The sequence below is a fragment of the Halichoerus grypus genome, chromosome 13, assembly GCF_964656455.1.
Source record: "Halichoerus grypus chromosome 13, mHalGry1.hap1.1, whole genome shotgun sequence".
NCBI lineage: Eukaryota > Metazoa > Chordata > Mammalia > Carnivora > Phocidae > Halichoerus > Halichoerus grypus.
In genome coordinates this window covers 70,728,829-70,752,020 of record NC_135724.1, presented here as the reverse complement: position 1 = coordinate 70,752,020, position 23,192 = coordinate 70,728,829, and the positions used below count along the sequence as shown (strand labels likewise).

The 23,192-nt window shown below is 38.6% G+C and overlaps 1 protein-coding gene across 1 annotated transcript in view; it reads right to left on the bottom strand.

Annotated features, from left to right (window-relative positions):
* Window positions 1-603: 603 nt before the first annotated feature.
* Window positions 604-23,192, bottom strand: part of LOC144379749 (leucine-rich repeat-containing protein 37B-like) — a 216,432-nt gene continuing 193,843 nt past the window's right edge. Inside the window, exons 10-14 of the mRNA XM_078060106.1 lie at window positions 16,113-16,184; window positions 15,468-15,542; window positions 5,786-5,904; window positions 3,116-3,345; window positions 604-1,004 (exon numbers count right to left, since the gene is read on the bottom strand). Of these exons, the coding sequence (XP_077916232.1) occupies window positions 642-1,004; window positions 3,116-3,345; window positions 5,786-5,904; window positions 15,468-15,542; window positions 16,113-16,184 (859 nt within the window). The 3' untranslated portion in view covers window positions 604-641. The remainder of the gene's footprint in view (window positions 1,005-3,115; window positions 3,346-5,785; window positions 5,905-15,467; window positions 15,543-16,112; window positions 16,185-23,192) is intronic.

The following is a 23,192-nucleotide window of genomic DNA, read 5'->3' as shown; positions in this document are numbered from 1 at the left end:
CTGGGTTGAGGAAGGTTCAGCTTCTCCAAAAGGCTCTGGAAGCGGAGCTGGGGGCTCCTGCTGAGCTGGAGAATGTTCTGCCTCTTCAGAATTCTCTGGGGGCTGAGCTGGGATCTCCTGCTGAGTCAGAGAAAGTTCAAATTCCTCACTAGGCTCAGAAAGCAGAGCTGGTGTTTCCTGTACGCTTGGAGGCTTAGCTTCCTCAGGAGGCTCTGAAGGCTGAGCTGGGGTCTCGTGCTGAGTTAGAAAAGGTTCAAACCCCTCAGGAGACTCAGAAGGCTGAGTTGGTTGCTGCTCACTTGAAGGCTCAACCGCCTCTGGAGGCTTGGCTGAGGTCTCTTGCTGGGTTGGAGAAGGTTCTGCTTCCTCAGTGTGCTCAAGAGGCTGAGGTGGAGCCTCCTGCTGGGCTGTAGAAGATTCAACCTCCTTAGCCGGCTCTAGAGTTACAGAAAGTTCCACATCCGCAGATTTATGTGTAACACTGGAAAACCTTAAGTAAGTTGGATAGTGGCTTATAGGTTGAGTTCAGAGCCCCCTGAGCTCAGGAGCAAGAGGGCCCGAAGCAGCAAAGACCAGCCTCCTCGGGTGCTCTGCTGGCCGACCCAGACTAGGAGCCCCCCGGCCTATGTGCTTGGGTGCTTTCATGGCACGTCCTCAACTGACTCAAAGTCCAGATCCCATGTTTTAGGAGTTTTCCTCACCTCGCTGGACTCCTGCCCTTTCTGTTCACTCTGGACTTCTGTGCTCTCATTGATGTAGTTCTCAGTCTTCCGTTGGTCCGTATCCCACTCTGCCTTGGACACCTTTACTTCTTGCTGCTCACTGAGAAGCTTCATCAGGAGGCCTGTTCTGGAGATGAGCTTGGCACAGGCCAATTGCACGTGGATCTCAGAGCAGTCCATTTTCAAAGTCCGGATAACGTGAGAAATGAGCCTTCTCACATCGTTGTTCGGGATGAGGGACCGTAGCTGCTGGTTTAGCTGAATTTCAAATAGGTCACCTAGCTGAATTTCAAATAGGTCACCTGGGGCTGAGAGCTTCGACACAGTGAAGCCTGTGGGCTTCGGGGGCAATTCAGTGCCCACGCTGTGGTTTATCCATCGTGATTCATTGGTTTGTTTAACAGTTGGCATAAAGTTGTCTGTGGTGGCCACAGAATAATCACTGGAAATACCTTATGGTTCCTGAATGCAGGGAGGGTTTGTTCTGGCACAGTCATATTTCTTGTAGAGATAGGTTTCTCAAAAACATTCTGTGCAGTAGTGTTTTCTCCAGTAGTGTTTTCTCTAAAAGGTTCTGAAAGAGTAAATAATTCTGGAAAAGGATTTTCCTGAGAACTCAGTTCTCCTGAAGATGAAAAAACCTCCCGTGAAGGGGAATTTATGAGGCTCCTGATGGCAGAGAATGGAGGCCTCTTTGCAAGCATCAGCCTATTACTGATAGGACTTTCCTTTCTGGATTTTCGACTCAGCTTGGCCTTGGGTGCTCTGTGGACCACACGCGAGCGAGTTTTATGAAAGAGGTACTTTTTTCTGGAATGTGAGACTGGTTTAGAAGCCTTCATATTCCTAACTCTAGCATTTGCATCCTCTAAAACAAAAATGGTGTCGGTTAAGTCTTTTGGTTTGTTTTTCACCTCAGGTAGGGATTTTGAAGCAGTGGAGGCAGAAGGCCTGCCCAAGATGTATTGTTTCAGGAAAGAAGAGACTGCTGCCTTGTGCTCCTTTGTGAATGAAGGCTCTACTGAAGGAGTCTCCCACTAATTTCCTGGGCCTCTGTGCCATGTGAAGCTGCTCCAGCTCCCTTGGGGAAGGTCTACTGAGCCTTCTTTCTTTTTTTTTTTTTTTTTAAATTTTTTTTTTGTTATGTTAATCCCCATACATTACATCATTAGTTTTAGATATAGTGTTCCATGATTCATTGTTTGTGCATAACACCCAGTGCTCCATGCAGAACGTGCCCTCCTCAATACCCATCACCAGGCTAACCCATCCTCCCAACCCCCTCCCCTCTAGAACCCTCAGTTTGTTTTTCAGAGTCCATTGTCTCTCATGGTTCTTCTCCCCCTCCGATTTCCCCCCCTTCATTCTTCCCCTCCTGCTACATTCTTCTTCTTCTTTTTTTCTTTCTTAACATATATTGCATTATTTGTTTCAGAGGTACAGATCTGAGATTCAACAGTCTTGCACAATTCACAGCGCTTACCAGAACACATACCCTCCCCGGTGTCCATCACCCAGTCACCCCATCCCTCCCACCCCACCCCCCACTCCAGCAACCCTCAGTTTGTTTCCTGAGATTAAGAATTCCTCATATCAGTGAGGTCATATGATACATGTCTTTCTCTGTTTGACTTATTTCGCTCAGCATAATACCCTCCAGTTCCATCCACGTCGTTGCAAATGGCAAGATCTTATTCCTTTTGATGGCTGCATAATATTCCATTGTATATATATACCACATCTTCTTTATCCATTCATCTGTTGATGGACATCTTGGCTCTTTCCACAGTTTGGCTATTGTGGACACTGCTGCTATAAACATCGGGGTGCACGTAGCCTTTCGGGTCCCTACTTTTGTATCTTTGGGGTAAATACCCAGTAGTGCAATTGCTGGATCATATGGTAGCTGAGCCTTCTTTCTTTGGCCATATTCTCCACAAATGGCTGGGCATTCTGTTTCCCCCGGTTTCTCTGATGGCGCATTCTTTTGAGGTACCTTTTCCGTAGGCCCTTTGGGCCCTTGACAACCTTCTTACTCTCAGAAACCTCTTCCCTACACTCTCCGCCTTGGTGAGGCTCTTTTCCTGTGCTTGGGCAGTTTCCAATTTCTTTGGAAAGATTTGGCGTTTGAATTTGGGACCGAAAAGGCCGGAATGTATAAGCATGGCAGTTTTTTCTTTCTTTTTCACCTCATCAATTTTTTCTTGAATTTCTGCATCTAACAAATTTTCTAGAAAATGGAGTTTCCTCAGTTTATTTTTGTAAGTTGAATTGTTGGGTCCAGGTTTAAGAAAAGGGTTCCCTGTGTTGTTTGTCAAGGGACCCATGGGCTTGTCTCCGTCTTGCACATTTGAAAACTGAAGTTTAATGAATGGTAATAACGTTGATTCTACATCTTCTAGATTTCCCTCTGAGAAATAAGGCAATATGTAATTCAGCGCACTAATAACATCACTTTCATCATTAAAGTCTAGCTGCTCTTTCATAAAGGCTAAACTGAAGCGATTTTTGTCTGAGGATGGCTTCTCTGGCTCAATTATCAGCTCAGTACTGGTGCTCTTCTTCCGGGATTTCAATACCTTCATGAATGATCCTTCTGCATTCCTTATAGATACTTCTTCATCTGTCAACAAAAAAGAGACTAGTTTTGATAATGAAAGACTGATAGTACAGCTTTTTGTCAGTCCACAGTCAACATCCCAAATAAATTAAGAATCAACCAATATTTGAGTACCATTTAGAGAGGAGACAAACTCAAACTTGAATCTATGACTGACAACAACAAAAGGAGAAAAGGGTATTTTTTGAAAAAGCAGCTATTTACTCAGAACCTTCCACAGTGTGAATAACTGTATTTGGGATTATTCCATGGGTTCCCCAAGGCTCGATTGTGCAGTACTCAAAAAAAGTCAAGGCTGGAAGACACTCAGCTAAACTGTGTGCAGTTCTAATGTGACTCCTGGCATTCATATACCCCACCCTGTCCTGCTTCAGATGCTTCCTCCTTCCACTCTTCAGCATGCTAGTGTTCTTGCTGCCATCACAGATGCCCATGACAACACCCACTGTTAGCAGGTCCTCATCTGGACATGCCCTCTCTACCCACCCACCCATTCCTTTGCTTGGTCCCTGCTCCCATATATTGCAGCTCACATAACATAAGCTCTAAACAGAAAAAAACCCACTATGTCCACCCTGGCTCTTTGCTTAAATTTGGGCAGGGATCTGGGGTCTAGGTTAACAGATGTCCCAGGTGTGAGAGACATGTCAATGTGGAATGTTCAATAAATCAATGGAATGATACTTGAGGTTTTAAAATGCACAAGGGATAAAGAATCTTTTGCCAGATGCCTACTTCACTTTCATTTCTAGTATTTCCAGCTTTATTTAGGGAACTGTCCAGAGCTTCCAACTACCTGAAGGTCAAGTGTACAGCTTGTGTAGACTGCACAGCATTGTGCTGCTGGGCTTCTTTTCCAGAAGAATTGGAAGTATCTTTAGTGGTGGTGGTGAGGGTCAGAGGAGGTCACGAGAAAGGAGGAGCAACAGGCTTGCAGAGAGTGCAAAATGAGACACTTGAGTGCTAGGCTACAGCACTTAACACCTCTGATCACAGTTTTCCTCACCTGTAAAAGGAGATTCAACATGCCTCTTCTGTCCACCTCTAAGGGAGAAGGGAGTAATATAATTGGTAAAAAATTGTTTTGAAAAATAAGTAACACTGTACTTACAGAAGTAGCAAAGTATTATTTCTGATGTACCCTAGATCATTGATAAGGACCCGTATTCCATCTATCCAAGTGCAAAAGCACATTTTGGAAGTCATCAAGTTAGTGCCAATAAAACATAGTATACAGAAAAATACTTAAAAGCACCTGAGTGTTTTTGGACAGAAAAGCTTAAGATTCAGAATGAGTTCAGAGTTGGACAATCCAAGAATAGAATAGCCCTCTCTATCCATTAGAAGGTAGCAGCTTCTGGTTAGGGAACAGAAAGTCTCAGCCTCTGAATAAAACTTTTTTATAAATCAGCATTACTTTTACTCTTATAATATATTACTTGTAAAAATAAACAAAATAAACAAAAATGTACCTTTACCTGTCCTATAAGACAAAGGGCACCTGAGATCTAATGCATATAAAATCAGTTTACAGGGGCGCCTGGGTGGCTCGGTTGGTTAAGCGACTGCCTTCGGCTCAGGTCATGATCCTGGGGTCCTGGGATCGAGCCCCGCATCAGGCTCCCTGCTCAGCCGGAAGCCTGCTTCTCCCTCTCCCACTCCCCCTACTTGTGTTCCACCTCATGCTGTCTCTCTCTCTCTCTGCCAATTAAATAAATAAATAAAATATTTTAAAAAATCAGTTTACAAACTGTGATGCACTATATGAACAAGTTTTCATTTGGGGGTAATTAATTTAATAACATGACTGAGAATCTGACTTTTAACAAAGGAATAGTTCTTAGAAATTTAGAGATTTGAGGAGTGTTTGGGTGGCTCAAGCATACAACTCTTGGTTTTGGCTCAGGTCATGATCTCAAGGTCATGGGATCGAGCCCCGCGCTGGGCTCCACACTCAGCGGGGAGTCTGCTGGAGATTCTCTCCCTCTGCCCTTCCCTCGACTCACGTGCTCTCTCTCTCTCAAATAAATAAATAAATCTTTTTTTAAAAAAGAGAGATTTAGGGATTTGACTCCGAATGAATAAAAATAATGCAATGACATCATTAGTTAAAAATTTTATCATTGCGGGGCACCTGGGTGGCTCAGTCGTTAATCGTCTGCCTTTGGCTCAGGTCATGATCCCAGGGTCCTGGGATCGAGCCCCCCATCGGGCTCCCTGCTCTGCCAGGAGCCTGCTTCTCCCTCTCGACTCCGCCTGCTTGTGTTCCCTCTCTAGCTGTCTCTCGCTCTCTCTGTCAAATAAATAAAATAAAACAAAAACAAAATTAAATTAAATTAAATTAAATTAAATTAAAAACAAAATTTATCATTGTTGATTAAAAATAAAAAAACATAAATAAAATAAAAATTAAAAAAATTATCATGAGGCAATTCCGACTCACCACAATGTGTGGCATTTGTCAGACATTCACTGTCACAATGCAGCTTGACTGTCTTGCAGACAACCTCAATATTATTTTTGAATTGGCAGAGACAGCAGGCCATATGGCTAGGTAAAATCCTATAAATGGAAACACAGAGAATTAAATTAGTGGTAAAGGAGTTACTTGAGTAGGCATGCCAAGGGCATCACAGGGCTGTGCAAAAAGGAATTCTTGAGGCATATGGCCTGGATGTTTGGGCAGGGACCAGTTGGCCAACTGCTGCTCTTGAATATTGTAAATAAATAGAAGGACAGAGGTGTCCAACAGAAAGGTAAGGATGGTAGGGGGTATGGTATGCCTAGAATAAGATAAAGATGAGAACTGGGTGACACTGATCTGTAGTTTAGTTCAGAAGTATCTCCTTCCAACCCAAAAGTCTCACTTTGGGTTGAGAGCACACAGGAAGAGGGTAGATTTCTAAGAAGAGTCTGAATAAGTCTGAAATATGACCCATACTGAAGATAGGAAGCAATCAATCAAAACTGACCCATAATCTACACAGATATTACAATTAGCAGACAAGGACATTTAAAAAGTTGTTGTAACTGGGGTGCCTGGGTGGCGCAATCATTTAAACATCTGACTCTTGGTTTCAGCTCAGGTCATGATCTCAGGGTCATGAGATCAAGCCCCACACTGGGCTCCTAGCTCAGCGTGGAGTCTGCTTGAGATCCTCTCTCCCTCTCCCTCTGCCCCACCCGCTCATGCTCTCTCTCTCTCAAATAAATAAATCTTTTAAAAAAAGTTATAACTGTATTTCATATGTTAAAAAAACCCAGACTAAAAAACCCATGCCTCTACTTAACTCAGTGAGTTGTACAACAACTTCAAGTGGCCTCATATATGTGTACTTAGAGTGAATGAAGGAGAGGAAATATAAGAAATTTTGAAAAAATAATAGCCTAAAATTTTCCAAACAGGCAAACCCAATAAACCCACAAATCCGAGAAGGTCAATAAACTCTAAGCACAAGAAACATGGACAATGGGGGCGCCTAGGTGGCTCAGTCGTTAAGCGTCTGCCTTCGGCTCAGGTCATGATCCCAGGGTCCTGGGATCGAGCCCCGCATCGGGCTCCCTGTTTGGCGGGAAGCCTGCTTCTCCCTTTCCCACTCCCCCTGCTTGTGTTCCCTCTCTCGCTGTGTCTCTCTCTGTCAAATAAATAAATAAAAATCTTAAAAAAAAAAAAAGAAACATGGACAAAACTACATGAAGGCACATCATAATCAAACTGCTCAAAACCATCAATAAAGAGAACATCTTAAAAGCAGCCAAAGGAAAAAAACACACACACAACATATAGAGAAACAAAGATAATAATGACAACATATTTCTTGTTGGAAATAATGGAACTCAGTCTTTAAAGCAGTGAAGAGGAGAGGGGACCCAACAACTATCAAGCTAATATTCTATATTCAGATCTTTCAAAAACAAAAGCAAAACAAAGACTATCTGAGGCATGCAAAAGCTGAAAGAATTCATCACTAGTAGACTTACACTGTAGAAATGCTAAAGGAAATATTTTTAAGCGGAAGGAAAATGATACCAGATGGAAATGTGGATCCACATAAAAGAATGAGGAACAGTAGAACTGGTAACTACATAGGTAAATATATAAGATTTTTCTTACTATTTAAATATCCAAATACAATGTGATTTCACTTATACGTAGAATCTTTAAAAAAAGACAAATGAACAAACAACAACAACAAAAAAGAGAGAAACACACTCATACATATGGAGAACAAACTGGTGGTTGCTAAAGCAGAGAGGGTGGGGATATGGTCAAAATAGGTGAAAAGGATTAAGAGGTACAAACTTCCAGTTATAAAATAAATCAGTCACCAGATGAAAAGTATAATGTAGGGAATACAGTCAATAATACTGTAATACACTTATTGTGGTGAGCATTTCAAAATGTATATAATTGTTGAATCACTATGTTGTACATCTGAAACTAATTTAATATTACATCAACTATACTTCAGTAAGAGAGTTAACTTATTGGTTAAACAAAAAACATAATATGGTGTGATGTTTATAAGTAAAAGTAGGGGCGCCTGGGTGGCTCAGTCATTAAGCGTCTGCCTTCGGCTCAGGTCATGATCCCAGGGACCTGGGATCAAGCCCCGCGTCGGGCTCCCTGCTCAGCGGGAAGCCTGCTTCTCCCTCTCCCACTCCCCCTGCTTGTGTTCCCTCTCTGGCTGTCTCTCTCTATCAAATAAATAAATGAAATCTTTATTTAAAAAAAAAAAAAGTAAAATGTATGAAAACAATAGCACAAAGGCCAGGAGGGGAAAAATGGAAGTATACTATGTATTGTAAGGTTCTTATACCAATCACGAAATCATATAATATAATTTGAAGATAGACTGTGATAAGTTAAAGATGAACACTACAAACCATTAAGCAACTACTAAAATAACAAAACCTGAGTTGTAACTAGTCAACAAATAAAATAATAAAATGTACTCAGTCAATCCAAAAGCAGGAAGAAAAAGAAAAAAAAAAACGAAACAAAGAACAGATGGGACACATAGAAAATATTAGACAGTAGCTTTAAATGTAATCATATAAATAATTACATTAAATATAAATGGTATAATCACCCTAATTAAAAGATAGAGTTGTCACACCAGATAAAAAAGCACAAGCCAAAACTACATGCTGTCTAAAAGAATGATCTTCAACACAAATATACAAGTAGGTGAAAAGAATGGAAAATTTATGCTATGCTAACACTAATCAAAATAGACCTTGAGTGGTTATATTACTATAAGACAAAGTCAATTTCAGCAAAGAATATTACCAAGGATAAAGGAGGTTATTCCATCATGATAGAAATGTCAACTAATAAAAAAGACATAACCTAAATATTTATGCATCTGATAAAAGAACTTCAAAATATATTAAGGAGAATGGCAAAGAGAAACAAATACATACACAATTATAGTTGGAGATTTCAATACCCCTGTCTCAATAATTGACAGAAAAAAAAATATAAAAAATCAGTAAAGATATAGCAGACTTGAACACTATCAACCTACTTGATCTAATTGATATTTATAGATCACTCCACCCAAAATCAGAATACACGTTTTTTTCAAGTAGACACATAATATTTACCAAAATAGACCATATTCTCATCTATTACCAGAATACATGGATATAAAACAAGACTCAATACATTTCAAAGGATTTCAGTTATTCAACAGATGTTCTGTGACCACAATGGAATTCAATTAGAAATTAACAGATTTGAAAAATCTCCAAATATTTGGAAACTAAACAATACATTTCTAAGGAACCCTGTGGGTAAAATAAAGCAAAAGGGAAATTAAGAACTATTTTTTTTACTGACTGAAATTGAAAACATGTCAACATGTGGGATGCTGCTAACACACTGTTCAGCTTCCCCAGCGTCCACTTTTAAGAAACTAGAAAAAGAAAATTAATCACTGAGTAAGGAGAAGAAATAGCATAATAAAGATCAAGGCAGAAATAAAATGGAAAACAGAAAAATAGAGAGGTCAGTGAAATGAAAAGACAGTTTTTAGAGAAGGTAAATAAAATTGATATACCTCTAGCCATATTGATCAAGAAAAGACAAGAGAAGACACAAATTATCAATAACAGAAATGAGAGGGGTGACATCAATACAAATTCTACATATATTAAAAGGATAATAAGGGCATATTATAAACTAATTCATGTCAATCAATTCAAAATGAAATGGACAGAGTCCTTAAAGACATAAACTACTCAAAAATAAATATGTAACTTAAATAGCACTATTAAAGAAATAGAGTGTGTAGTTTACAACCTTGTCACATAGAAAGCTTCAAACCCACATGCTTCACTGGTGAATTCTACCAAACATTTAAGGAAGAAATAATGCCAATTCTACACAAACTCTACCAGAGAATTGAAGAGAAGGGAACACTTCCCAACTCATTTTTAAGGCCAACTTTTGCTTTATCAAAACTAGACAAAGACATTACAAGAAAAGAAAGCAACAGACCAATATCTCTCATGAGCAAGATGCAAAATTCTAAACAAAATTTTACTATATCAAATCCAACAATATATAAAAAGATGCTAGCTACATTATGAAGTGGGGTTTATCTCAGGACTGCAAGATTGGTTTAATATTTGAAAATCAATGCAATTTACCCAAGCTAATAAACTAAAAAAATTATACAATCATTGTAATAGATGGAGAAAAAGTATCTGACAAATCTAACATCCATTCCTGATTACAAATTAAAAAAAAAAAGAAGCCCTTGGCAAACTGGGATGGAAGGAAACTTCATCTTGATAAGAGACTTCTACAGAAAAAACCCGAACATCATATTTAATAGTGAAAGACAAATGCTTTCTCTCCAAGATCAGGACAAAGGAAAGGAAGTCTTCTCTCATTACTTTTATTTGATAGTGCACTGAAGGTTCCAGTCAGTGCAATACAGCAAGAAAAAGAAATAAAAGGTATTCAAAATGGAAAGGAAGAAGCCAAACTATCTTTATTTGCAGATAAAATGATTACCTATGGAGAAAACCTGATGGAATCTATAAAAAGGTTACTAGAACTAATAAATGAGTTTATCAAGTTTGCAGGAAAAAGATCAATATACAAAAAATTAATTTATCTCTAATACCTAGCAATAAACAATTAGAAATTGAAATTTTAAAAATATTACTTATAATAGCATCAAAAGTGTAAAATACTTAGAAAAGTCTGAAAAGATGTAAAAGGCTTACACACTGAAAACTAGAAAATATTCCTGGGAAAAATTAAAGAACACCTAAATAAATGAAGAGACATAAAGTGTTCATGGATCAGAAGATTCAATATTGTTAAGATGTCAATTCTCCCCAAATTGATTTACAGATAAAAATCCCACCAGACTTGTCTGTAGAAATTGGCAAGCTAATGCTAAAATTCATATGGAAATGTAAAGCTCCTAGAATAGCCAAACAGCTTTGAAAAAGAAGACAAAATTGGAGGACTAACACTACCAGATTACAAGACTTATGAAGCTACACTTTCAAGACTTTGTGATATTAGTATAAATTTAGACAAACAGATCAAAGAAACAGAATAGAAAGTCCAGAAGGAAAGAGATATGAACAACTTATTTTCAGGTTCCAAGGCAGTTGAGTGGAGAAAGGATAGTCTTTCCAACAAATGGTGCTGGAACAACTGGATATCCATATGCAAAAAAGCAAACATCAATCCAAACCATATACAGAAATGAACTCAAATTGGTTCAAAGATCCAAATATAAAACCTAAAACTATAAACGTCTCAAAGAAAACACAGGAGACCTTGTGTTGGGCAAGATTTCTTAAGATATGACACCATAAGGATAGCCTACAAAAAAAAAATGGATAAATTGAACACCATCAAAATTAAGAATTTCTATCTTGCAAAAGACACTCTTAAGAGAATGAAAATACGAGCTACAAAATGGGAGAAAATACTTAGTAAATTACATAGTTGACAGAGGACTTGTTTCCAGAATATATAAAGAACTCTCAAAATTCAATAATAATGTAGCCGAAAGACAAATAAGCATATGAAAAGATATCTGACATCATTAATTATAAAGGAAATGCAAATAAAAGCCACAGAGATGCCACTATACACCTATTAAACTGTCTAAAATTAAAAACACTTACTATAGCAAGTATTAGCAAAAATGGGAAGAAAATGGAAACCTCATACATTGCTGGTGGGAATGTAAAATGGTACAACCACTGTGGAAAATAATTTTTTAAAAACTTAAACACTCACTTACCATATGAACCAGCCATCCACTTCCAGGTATTTACCCCAAGAGAAATGGAAATATGTATCCATACAAAGACGTGTACGTACACACACAGAAGCTTTATTTTTAATAGCCGAAAATTAGAACAAATCAAATGTTCATCAATGGTGAGCAGATAAATTGTGGCATATCCATATAATGGAATACTATTCAGCAATAAAAATGAATTATTGATATACATAACAACATGGATGAATCAAAATAATTATGATGAATGAAAGAAGCCAGTTAGAAAAGAGTACTTACCACATGATTCCATTTATATAACATTCTAGAAAATGCAAACTAATTTTTAGTAACAGAAAGCAGATCTATGAGTACTACCCAAAGCAATCTACAGATTTAATACAATCCCTATCAAAATTCCAACAGCATTTTTCACAGAACTAGAACAAACCATCATAAAATTTGTATGAACCACAAAAGACCCTGAATAACCAAAGCAATCTTGAAAAAGAAAGACAAAACTGGAGATGTCACAATTCCACAATTCAAGTTATATTACATAGCTGTAGTAATCAAAACAGTATGGTACTGGCACAAAAACAGACACATAGATCAATGGAACAGAATAGGAAGCCCAGAAGCAAACTTACAATTATATGATCAATTAATCTTCGACAAAGGAAGCAAGAATATGCAATGAGAAAGACAGTCTCTTCAAAAAATGTTGTTGGGAAAACTGGACAACTATGTGCAAGAGAATGAAACTGGACCACTTTCTTACACCATATCCAAAAGTAAACTCAAAATGGATTAAGGACCTAAATAAATGTGAGACCGAAAACCATAAAAATCCTAGAAGAGAGCACAGGCAGTAATTTCTCTGAGATTGGCTTTAACAACATCTTTCTAAATATGTCTCCTGAGGCAAGGGGAACAAAAGCAAAAGTAAACTATTGGGACTACATCAAAATAAAAAGCTTCTGCATAGTAAAGGAAACAATCAACAAAACTAAAAGACAACCTACTGAATGGGAGAAGATATTTGCAAGTGACATATTCAATAAAGGTTTAGTATCCAAAATGTATAAAGAATTTATACAACTCAACACCAAAAAACCCCCCAAATAATCCAATTTAAAATGGGCAGAAGACATGAACAGACATTTCTCCAAAGAGGACACACAGAGGCACCTGGGTGGTTCAGTCGATTAAACGTCCGCCTTCAGCTCAGGTCATGATCTCAGGGTCCTGGAATCGAGCCCCACATAGTGCTCCCTGCTCAGTGGGGAGTCTGCTTCTCGCTCTCCCTCTGCCTCTCCCCCCGCTTGTGCTCTCTCCCAAATAAACAAATAAAATCTTTTTTTTTTTTAAAGAAGACCTACAGATGGGGCCAACAGACACATGAAAAGATGCTCAACATCACTCATCATCAGGAAAATGCAAATCAAAACCACAATGAGATATCAACCTCACATCTGTCAGAATGGCTAAAATAAAAAACACAACAAATTCTAGTGAGGATATGGAGAAATAGGAACCTTATGCACTGTTGGTGGGAACGCAAACTGATGCAGCCACTGAGGAAGACAGTATGGAGGTTCCTCACAAAATTAAAAATAGAACTACTCTATGATCCAGTAATTGTACTTCTGGGTATTTAACCAAAGAATACAAAAACACTAATTCAAAGGGATACACGCACCTCTCTGTTTATTGCAGCATTATTTATAATAGCCAAATTATGGAAGTAACCTAAGTGTCCATTGATAGATAAATGGATAAAGAAGAGATTCATATATATAAATTATGGAATATTATTCAGCCATAAAAAAGAATGAACTCTTGCCATCTGCAACAACATGGATGGAGCTAGAGAGTACAATGTAAGTGAAGTAAGTCAGTCAGAGAAAGTCAAATACCATATGATTTCACTCATATGTGAAATTTAAGACACAAAAAAAATGAGCAAAGGGAAAAAAAGAGCAAGAAAGAGAGAGACGAATCGAGAAAGAGAGAGACAAATCAAGGAACAGACTCTTAATTATAGGGAACAAACTGATGGATACCAGAGAGGACAGGGGCTGGGAGGATAGGTGAAATAGGTGAGTGCATCAAAATTTAAAAATTAGAAACTTCTGGTCTTCAGAGATAGAACAGAATGAAGACAAACCACAACCTGGGAGAAATTTGCTGAACACCTATCTGAGAGAAAGGACTTTTTCCAGAATATAGAACATACTCTTAAAACTCAATAGTATGTATCCAATTAAAAAAGGGATTTGGGGGTGCCAGGGTGGCTCAGTCTGTTGAGTGTCCAACTCTTGATTTTGGCTCAGGTTATGGTTTCAGGCTTGTGGGATTGAGCCCTGAGTCAGGCTCCATGCTTGGCGGGGAGTCTGCTTGAGATTCTCTCTCTCTATCTCCTTCAGCCTCTCCCCCCACCACACTCACTCACTCTCTCTCTCTTTGTCTAAGATAAATAAATAAATCTTAAAAAAAAAAAGAAAAGGAAAAGAAAAAATGGATTTGAAGGACACATCATTTAAAAAGGTATCTGTACATGGGGTGCCTGGGCGGCTCAGTGGTTAAGGCAGCTGCCTTTGACTCAGGTCATGATCCCAGGATCCTGGGATCGAGCTCCGCATTGCGCTCCCTGGTCAGCGGGAAGCCTGCTTCCCCTCTCACACTCCCCTTGCTTGTGTTCCCTCTCTCGCTGTCTCTCTCTCTGTCAAATATATAAATAAAAATCTTAAAAAAAAAAATAAACTGGTTCTCCTGCAATTAAAAAAAAAAGGTATCTGTACATGAATAGACACTCAACATCATGAGCTATTAGAGAAATGCAAATTAAAGCCACAATGAGATACAGCCTACATACATACCTATAAGAAAGTCTAAAAAAATTTTTTTAACTGAAATACAAGGTGAAGATCTCATACACTGCTGGTTGGAATGCAAACAGGTACATCCATTTTAAAAACAGCTAAGCAGTTTTTTTGTGTGTTTTTTGTTTGTTTGTTTGTTTCTTTTTTTAGAGAGAGCACACACGTGGGTGCATATGAGCCGGGGGTGGGGAGGTGCAGGGAGAGGAATAGGGAGAGAGAGGATCTTAAGCAGGCTCCACATTCAGCGTGGAGCCCAACTGGGAGATTGATCTCACGACCCTGAGATCATGATCTAAGCCAATATCAAGAGTCAAACACTTAACCAACTGACCCACCCAGGTGCCCCCAGGTAAGCGGTTTCTTAAAAAGTTAAATATACACTTAGCATATGATGTAGGAATCTTACCATTAAGTATTTTACCTCCCCCAAAATGAAAACATATGCTCATGCAAAGACCTGCATGTGACTGCTTTTAGCAGATTTATTCGTAATAGACAAAAAACTAAGAACAACTCAAATGTCCATTAACTGATGAATGCATAAACAGACTGGTGTATCCATACAACTGGAATACTACTCAGCAATAAAAAGGAATGAATTGCAGATAGATGCAACAACCTTGATGAATCTCAAAAGGATTATGCTGAGTGAGAGGAGCCAATCACAAAAGACTACATACTGTATGATTTCATTTATAAGACATGGTGGAAAAGGCAAAACTATAGGGACAAAAATGAGGCTGGTGGCTGCCAGGGGCTGATGGTGGGAAAAGGGGATTGACTGCAAACAAAAATGTTCTAGATTTCAAATGTGGTGGTGGTTACGTAGCTATATGTTTGCCAAAACTCATCAAACTGTATACTTAAAAAGAGTAAATTTTATTAAATGAAAATTATACCTCAATAAATCTGACTTAAGAAAAGAATCAAACACACATAAACAACTAAGTGAAAATAAACATAAGAAAAATCAACTTACAGTTTTTCCAATTCAAGGGTCATCATGAGGACGCTCTCAATTGTTGGAAGTGACACCTGTGTTGTTCCCATGTCTCTGAAGGAGAAAGTCCAAACATGAATGATACCAAAGACAAAAATTCTATACTTAAAAAGAGACTTAACAACATGTGATCAGTTAAATTCCGACAAGCCAGCTCAAGAGTTAACTTGCTATGGACAATAATTTCAGAGAACTTTTATTGAAGAAATTTAAATTTATGTGCATCATCAAATTTATCACCTTGGTGATGAACAGGACAATCTCTTTTTACCATTATCCTACTTCTCATTCTCAATTGCATCCACCTCTCTTGATTAATCTTTTTTTAAAAATAATGTACATCTTATTCCACTTTGCTTTTTGAGACAAATGATATTTCTACATACATGATAAATGATATTTCTGCATACATCTGCATGTTCCATATCTGTATGTGTTCTTCAATACTGCTTTCTTCCTCTGCAGGCTGTCTTGCCCATATACATTGTTTCTTTGCCAATAATTCTTATTTCAATAACCCAGTTAAAATTTAAATTATGACTTTTTAACCAAAATGCAAAATACTTAATCTTTCAAAAACAGCAGAAATCATCTCATGAGCCATGAGATTGTTGTAATACTTACAAATATTTTAATGCCGGCAATTTAAAAAGATATGAATTTTCAACAGTTGTCAGAGGGTTACGATCGAGAATTCTGAAAAATGCAATGGAATTAAAATTATCTGCATTTTCAATAACTACCATGAAAGTTTATGTTCATTTTTTTGGGATGGGACTGGAAGGTTAAAAGTAATCATTTTCTGCCTTTGCCTATAAATCTGTAAAGCAGTCTTCCTTTGGGAACTACCCAGGTCTCTGAATGATAAAGCGGGAAAGAGAAAAAACATTTTTTTTAAGTGGACGGCAAAGAAAAACTATGCCAAAGAACTTTTCAGGTTGAAAACCCCAGAAGTGACTACACTAGTAGGAAGCCCTGGCTCTGTAGGAAATACCATTTCTAGTGTCCTCCATGATTTAAGGTGTTTTTCTCTTATCTCTAGAAATTAAAAAAATTCCACAGTTTAAACCACGCAGTGAAAGACAAAAAGAGGACCAATTCCTCAGTTTTGGAGCCAAACAATAGGGGCTAAATGTAGGAGGAACTGGTGAAAGCTATACTCCCGCCACATGTTCCGTGTATCCTTGTATCACAGCCTTTGTCATGGCATGTAATCACCTGTTTCCTTGTCAGTCTCCTGGACTGTCGGCTCCTTGAGGGCAGGGACCATACTTGATTGTCATTGTCCCTGTGCCTGACATAGTGCTTGTTATTTACTAGTTATTTAATGAATGTTTGTCGAATAAATAAATAACATTTTTTCATTCTTTGACACAAGTTTTTATTCCAAAATGTTGAATACATTTTCTTCTCAATGCTTTAAAAACAAAAAAGGTAAAAGAAATAGGAAGAAAGAAAAGAAAATCTTCCTTGAGGCTGACTATACTCAAGAATCATTACTGTACTTTTGCCAAATATTAGAAAGATAATCATCACAACCAATACTATTGGACTGTAAGGCATCTGTGATCAGCATTTCACATTTAATCCTCACAATAACCTTATGTGATAGATATGATCATTACCCCGTTTTACAAATGAGGAAACTGAGGTACAGAGAGGTTATGTAATTTGTCCTAGATTGTCAAGAGAGTCAGAAGCAGAGCTGGAATTTGAAATCAGTTTTGACTTCAAAGCCTGTGTTTAACTCGTATGAAGAAAAGGGGATTTCAAAATAGCTGTTACCTTAAACTTAACTTTGAGAGCACTAAATATAGAAATACTTTGTTGAACTTCATCTCTCCATCTGGGAGAGCTTCTCTGAGAAATACATTTTCTATTTTTATTCCTTTTCTCCAATCATCTCACATGATTAAGTGTTTAATTAGCCAATGGTCATTGAGACTTTAGAGATTTAAAAAACCATGTTATAGGCAAATCAGCTAAAATGGGAAAGTGAGGACATCTGAAAATTCATCTCTCATAAAAGCAACAACAACAATGACAAAAACTGGCAAAAATGGTCAGAATTAACCTTGTTAGAAGTTTGGAAAATTTAACCAATGGGCTTGCAGCAACCCAGAGAGCATTTATTAAATAAAAACTAATTTCTCTAAGAACAGTGAGCTCTGTTGTTTTAACTTGTCCTAGACCTCTGCTCTCTATCCTGATGGTCGCCTTGAAAAATAGCCCACATCCCAGGGGAGCAAAATGGAGCTGGAGTTCCTTAAAGCCTCATTTTCTTTTTTTTAATTTTATTATGTTATGTTAGTCACCATACAATACATTATTGGTTTTTGATGTGGTGATCCACGATCCATCGTTTTCGTATAACACCCAGTGCTCCATGCAGTACGTGCCCTCCTTAATACCCATCACCGGGCTAACCAATCCCCCCTCCCCCCTCCCCTCTAAAACCCTGTTTGTTTCTCAGAGTCCATAGTCTCTCATGGTTCATCTCTCCCTCCAATTCCCCCCCGCCCCCATTTTTCCCTTCCTTCTCCTAATGTCCTCCATGTTATTCCTTATGTTCCACAAATAAGTGAAACCATATGATAATTGACTTTCTCTGCTTGACTTATTTCACTTAGCATAATCTCCTCCAGTCCCATCCATGTTGATGTAAAAGTTGGGTATTCATCTTTTCTGATGGCTGAGTAATATTCCATTGTATATGTGGACCACATCTTCTTTATCCATTCATCTGTTGAAGGGCATCTCGGCTCTTTCCACAGTTTGGCTCTTTTAAAGCCTCATTTTCAAAGAACTGTCATTGTTTTACCTGTATAGTGGGTTCCCTGGAAAACCTCGCTTGAAAAGCTTGTCTTTGACCTCACTGAGAGCTGCACAATGCTAAAAGCCTCTTCTTCTCAAGGGGCATTTTTCAAAAACAATTACAGGTAAATGTTTTATCCTGGTGGTCGTGTGAGGCAATGGATTAACAGGCGGGACAAAAAAATAGCCTAACCAAAAATCTTAAAAGGAAAAAACTGAGAAATAAGATGTCCACAGAGACTTTGAAATGCTTCAACATATTCCTGGGAAACCAGAAGACCACAAGACATATTCCTAGGAATATAGGAAAAAACTTAGCACTAATACATGGGGTCAGCAAGGTTGCAGGATACAAGATCAATGTGTAAAAATTAGCTGTATTTCTATACACTAGCAATGAGTAGTCCAAAATGAAATTAAGAAAACAATTCCATGTATAACAATATTAAAAAGAATAAAATACTTAGGAAAAAATTAACCAAAGAAGTACAAGACTACACTGAAAACTATAAAACATTGTTGAAAGAAATTAAAGAACATCAAAATAAATGGAAAGATACGCCACGTTCATGGATTAGAAGAAAATATTGTTAAAATGGCACTATGCCCCAAACTGAACTATGGTTTCAGCACATTCCCTATCCAAATCGCAGCTGACTTCTTTCCAGAAATTGACAAGTTAATTCTAAAATTCATACGTCAAATCAAGGGACCCAGAATAGCCAAAACGATCTTGATAAGGAAGAACAAAGTGGAAAGACTCATGTGCCCTGGTTTCAAAACCCAATTCAAAGCTACAGTAATCATAGTGGGATACTGGCATAAGAATAGACATACAGGGGCGCCTGGGTGGCTCAGTCGTTAAGCGTCTGCCTTCGGCTCAGGTCATGGTCCCAGGGTCCTGGGATCGAGCCCCGCATCGGGCTCCCTGCTCAGCGGGAAGCCTGCTTCTCCCTCTCCCACTCCCCCTGCTTGTGTTCCCTCTCTCGCTGTGTCTCTCTGTCAAATAAATAAATAAAATCTTTAAAAAAAAAAGAATAGACATATAAATCGATGGAACAGAACTGACTGTCCAGGAATAAATACTCACATTTATGGTCTATTAATTTTCAACAAGGATGCCAAAACAATTCATTGTGGGAAGACTGGTCTCTTCAAGTGGTGCTGGGACAACTGTATACCCACATACAGAATAATGTAGTTGGATTCTTACACTTCATACCATATATAAAAATTAACTCGAAATGGACCAACTACCTAAATGCAAGAGCTCAAGTTATAAAACTAGGAATCTTTCTGACCTTGGATCAAGCAACAGCTTCTTCGACATGACACCAAAAGCACAAATAACCAAAGGAAAAATAAATAAATTGGACTTTATAAAAAAACAGACTTTTGTGCTTCAAAGGACATTATCACAAAAGTGAAAGACAACTCACAGAATGGGAGAGAACATTTACAAATCATATGTCTGATAAAAGTCTAGTATGCAGAATATCCAGAATATAAAGAACTCTTACAACTCAATAAAAAGACAAATAATCAAATTTTTAAATGGGCAAAGGATTTGAAGAGATGTTTCTCCAAAGAAAATACACAAATGGCCAATAAGCACATGAAAAGATGTTTGATGTCTTAAGTCATTAGGCAAGTACAAATCAAGGCTATAATGAGATATTACTTTACACTCACTAAGATGGCTATAACCAAACAAACAGACAACGATAAGTGGTAGCAAGATTATGGAGAAACTGGAACCTTCATACATTGGTGGAAACATAAAATGGTGTAGTCACCTGTGGAAAACAGTTTGGCAGTTCCTCAAAAGGGTTAAACATACAGTTACCACATCACCCAGCAATTCCACTTCTAGGTATGTACCCGAGAGAATTAAAAACATGTGTCCACACAAAAACTTGTATGTGAATACTCATAGCAGCATTATTGATAATAGCCAAAAAGTGGAAACAATCCAAATGTCTCATAACTGAGGAATGAACAAAATGTGATGTATGTATACAAGGGAATATTATCCAGCCTTAAAAACGAATGAAGTACTGAGACATGCTACAACATGGATAAACCTCGAAGCTAACATGCTGTGTGAAAGAAGCTAGACACACATTTCTATGAAATGTCCAAATCTACAGGGACAGAAGGTAAATTAGTTGTTGCCAGGGCCTGGGAGGAAGGGAGAATGGGGAGTCACAGGTGATGGGTATGGTATTTCTTTTCGGGGCTGATGGAAATACCCTGGCATTAATGCTGACTATTGTCTGTCAAAGTATACTATTGGACTGTATACTTTATAATGTTGTATATTATATTATGTGGATTATATCTCCATTAAAAAAAAGAACCATATTGTGATAAATAGAGCACCAGTTGTCAGAAGACCAAATATGTTGGTAGGTGGAGAAAAGAGGAGTAAAGACTCAGACTCTTCCACAACGGAGGTCAGAGGGTGCCAATGGTGAGGCTGGGAGCCATGCTTTTTCTGGGTGGGGGTGGGGGTTGAGGGGGCAGCGGGGGGGGTGGGGGTGGGGGCTGGGGGGTGGGAAGAACCATGCATTTTTGTTCTTGCCTTGGAAACTCCCCTAGTCTTCTTATTCTAGCCCATTCTCCTAGATTTTTTTCAGTACCATTAACATGTTGGATTTGTAACACTAGTTATAAAGAGGAAGAATGTGAGTGTCACATGTCTGGTTAAGCACAGTTCCTCAACTTTGAGGCTTTGAATGTCCTTTGCTCTGAAAAAAAAATTGGCATTAAAATCTATAAGCTCATTGGTGGGCTCTGTGCAAGTGAGTTCCTCCACTTGTGTATCTTTCTCTGTTTTAAAAATGACTATAAGGCATTATGTAGCCAAAACAATTTAGCAATTAGTTATCCTTCCCCCCAAATTATCTCAGTTCTCTAACCCTCCACTCTTTCCTGGGTGCTCACCCATGGCCTTGTATCCATCAGCTCAGTGTTTCCTCTTAACCAGACAGCCCTTGTCCTACTGAGATTAACATCCTGCGTTTATCCCTAGTGAAACCAAAATATAGGGCCACTCTAAGTTATCCTATTTCCTCCTCCTGTCTTTTGTGCTGTCTTTTCTTCATGAAAGCTGTGCCTGGGGGGAGGACAGAATGAGAACTGATCCAACAGTTTACATGTGGGGGACTCCACAGTAACCTTTTTCTACAGATCACAAAACGAATGGTTTTAGATGCACTGAGGACATCACACTAGAGACCATTTCCCTTTCAGTTCAATTCCCTCATTTTACCGATAAAAGGTGTGCTGACTCCTAGTCCATCAGCTTTTTGATATTCACGGGCTTCTAAATGATTTTTAAAAATATACCTTACTTGAAGAGGAAAACTCAAGTATTTTTGCAAAAGCCTTTTGCTGTAGAACAACGGGACAGATTAAAGGTAGCTCACAAAATAAGGGAACATTTCTTACCTGTTATTTTTTTTTCTCCAAATTCTTCTATACAGGTCCAGACAGATGGGCTACGTTTCTTTTCTATTAACTGAGGAGACAGAGAAGAATTGAGGACTGAAGCATGTCATCACTGTCCTGAATGTACTGAAATCCTAACAGGTTTAGCTGAAAAAATGTCCAAAGCACGCAGTGAAAATAAATTTAAAATAGGACCAACTCCAAACTATCTATGCTAGAATCCCAAGGCAGGCAGGGAAAACTGGCTCTTTGGAGGAAGGCAGTCCAAGAAGTAAGCAGAGTGACCTAGAACCTGTTCCAGTATGTTTGAAGTACTTGGGGATGGAGTAACCCCTTTCCTCTATTCATCTACATAGGTCCATGAGCCACGAGAACATGACTCCCCATGTGAAGCTCCTCAATACAAGACATCTAATTTCATGACGTAAATCCTTTCTCGGGTGGGAGGGGAGGGCGAAGTCTAAAGGATCTGAAATTGTGGGCCTATATTTTAATCAAAGTTCTGAGAATAGCTTTGAAGAAGAGTTCCTGGCAGTGAGGAACAGCAGAAGAAGCAAGGGCCTCTGGAATCAGGAAGACCTAGGTTTGAATTCTGGCTGTCACATCCTGGTGAAGTGACTGGAGTAACAAACATCTCTGAGTCTCACTTTGCACCATTTACTTCATAAGGCAATTTGAGGATTAAATGAAAGAGCACGTGCAAAGCACCTCACATAAGGCTGGGCACAGAGTAGGTGCCTAGTAATAATGATGTTACATTTGCACTGGGCAGTGAGCAGAAAATCTGGGGATGCCCAGAGGTGGCATGGCCAGGAGCTCCAGAAGCATGCGACTGTCATGGGGAAAAGGAGCTCTCTTCCCCAAAAAGTCCTATTCCAGTTAGAAACCAACTCCAAGAGACAATGCACAAAATGCCAAATAGTCATCATTCAGCTCCTAGTCCAAGGGAATGTGGAGTTGCCTTACTTGCAAAGCTCCTAGGCGGTTCTGCCACTTGTTAACAGTGTGAATCTAGGCAAGTGACCCAACGTCTCCGAGTTTCAATTTCCTCATCCCCAAAGTGGGGATAACGATATCTACATTGCAAGAGCTGTTGGAAACATGAAAATGAGATACAGTGTGAGAGAGCATGTATTGAGCATTTTCTATGTGCCAGGCACTATCTGAGAGTGTTGGGCACACTCTCTTGCTTGTACAATACGTAAAGGTCCCTAGCCTAGTGCCTGAAACACAGTAAGTGCCTACTAGAGATAGGTCATAAAGAAATGTTAAGGCGCAGAGGAAGAACTACTCTGCTTCCAAGAGAAAGAAGATATGTTGTAAGATATGTGGGAAGAAGGGATGCGGCTGGGAGAAGAAAAGTATGGTAGTTGCTGGGTAGGACTATCTCAAACCTTTTGAACTATTACAAATAGAAAATAATAAAACAGCCACCCG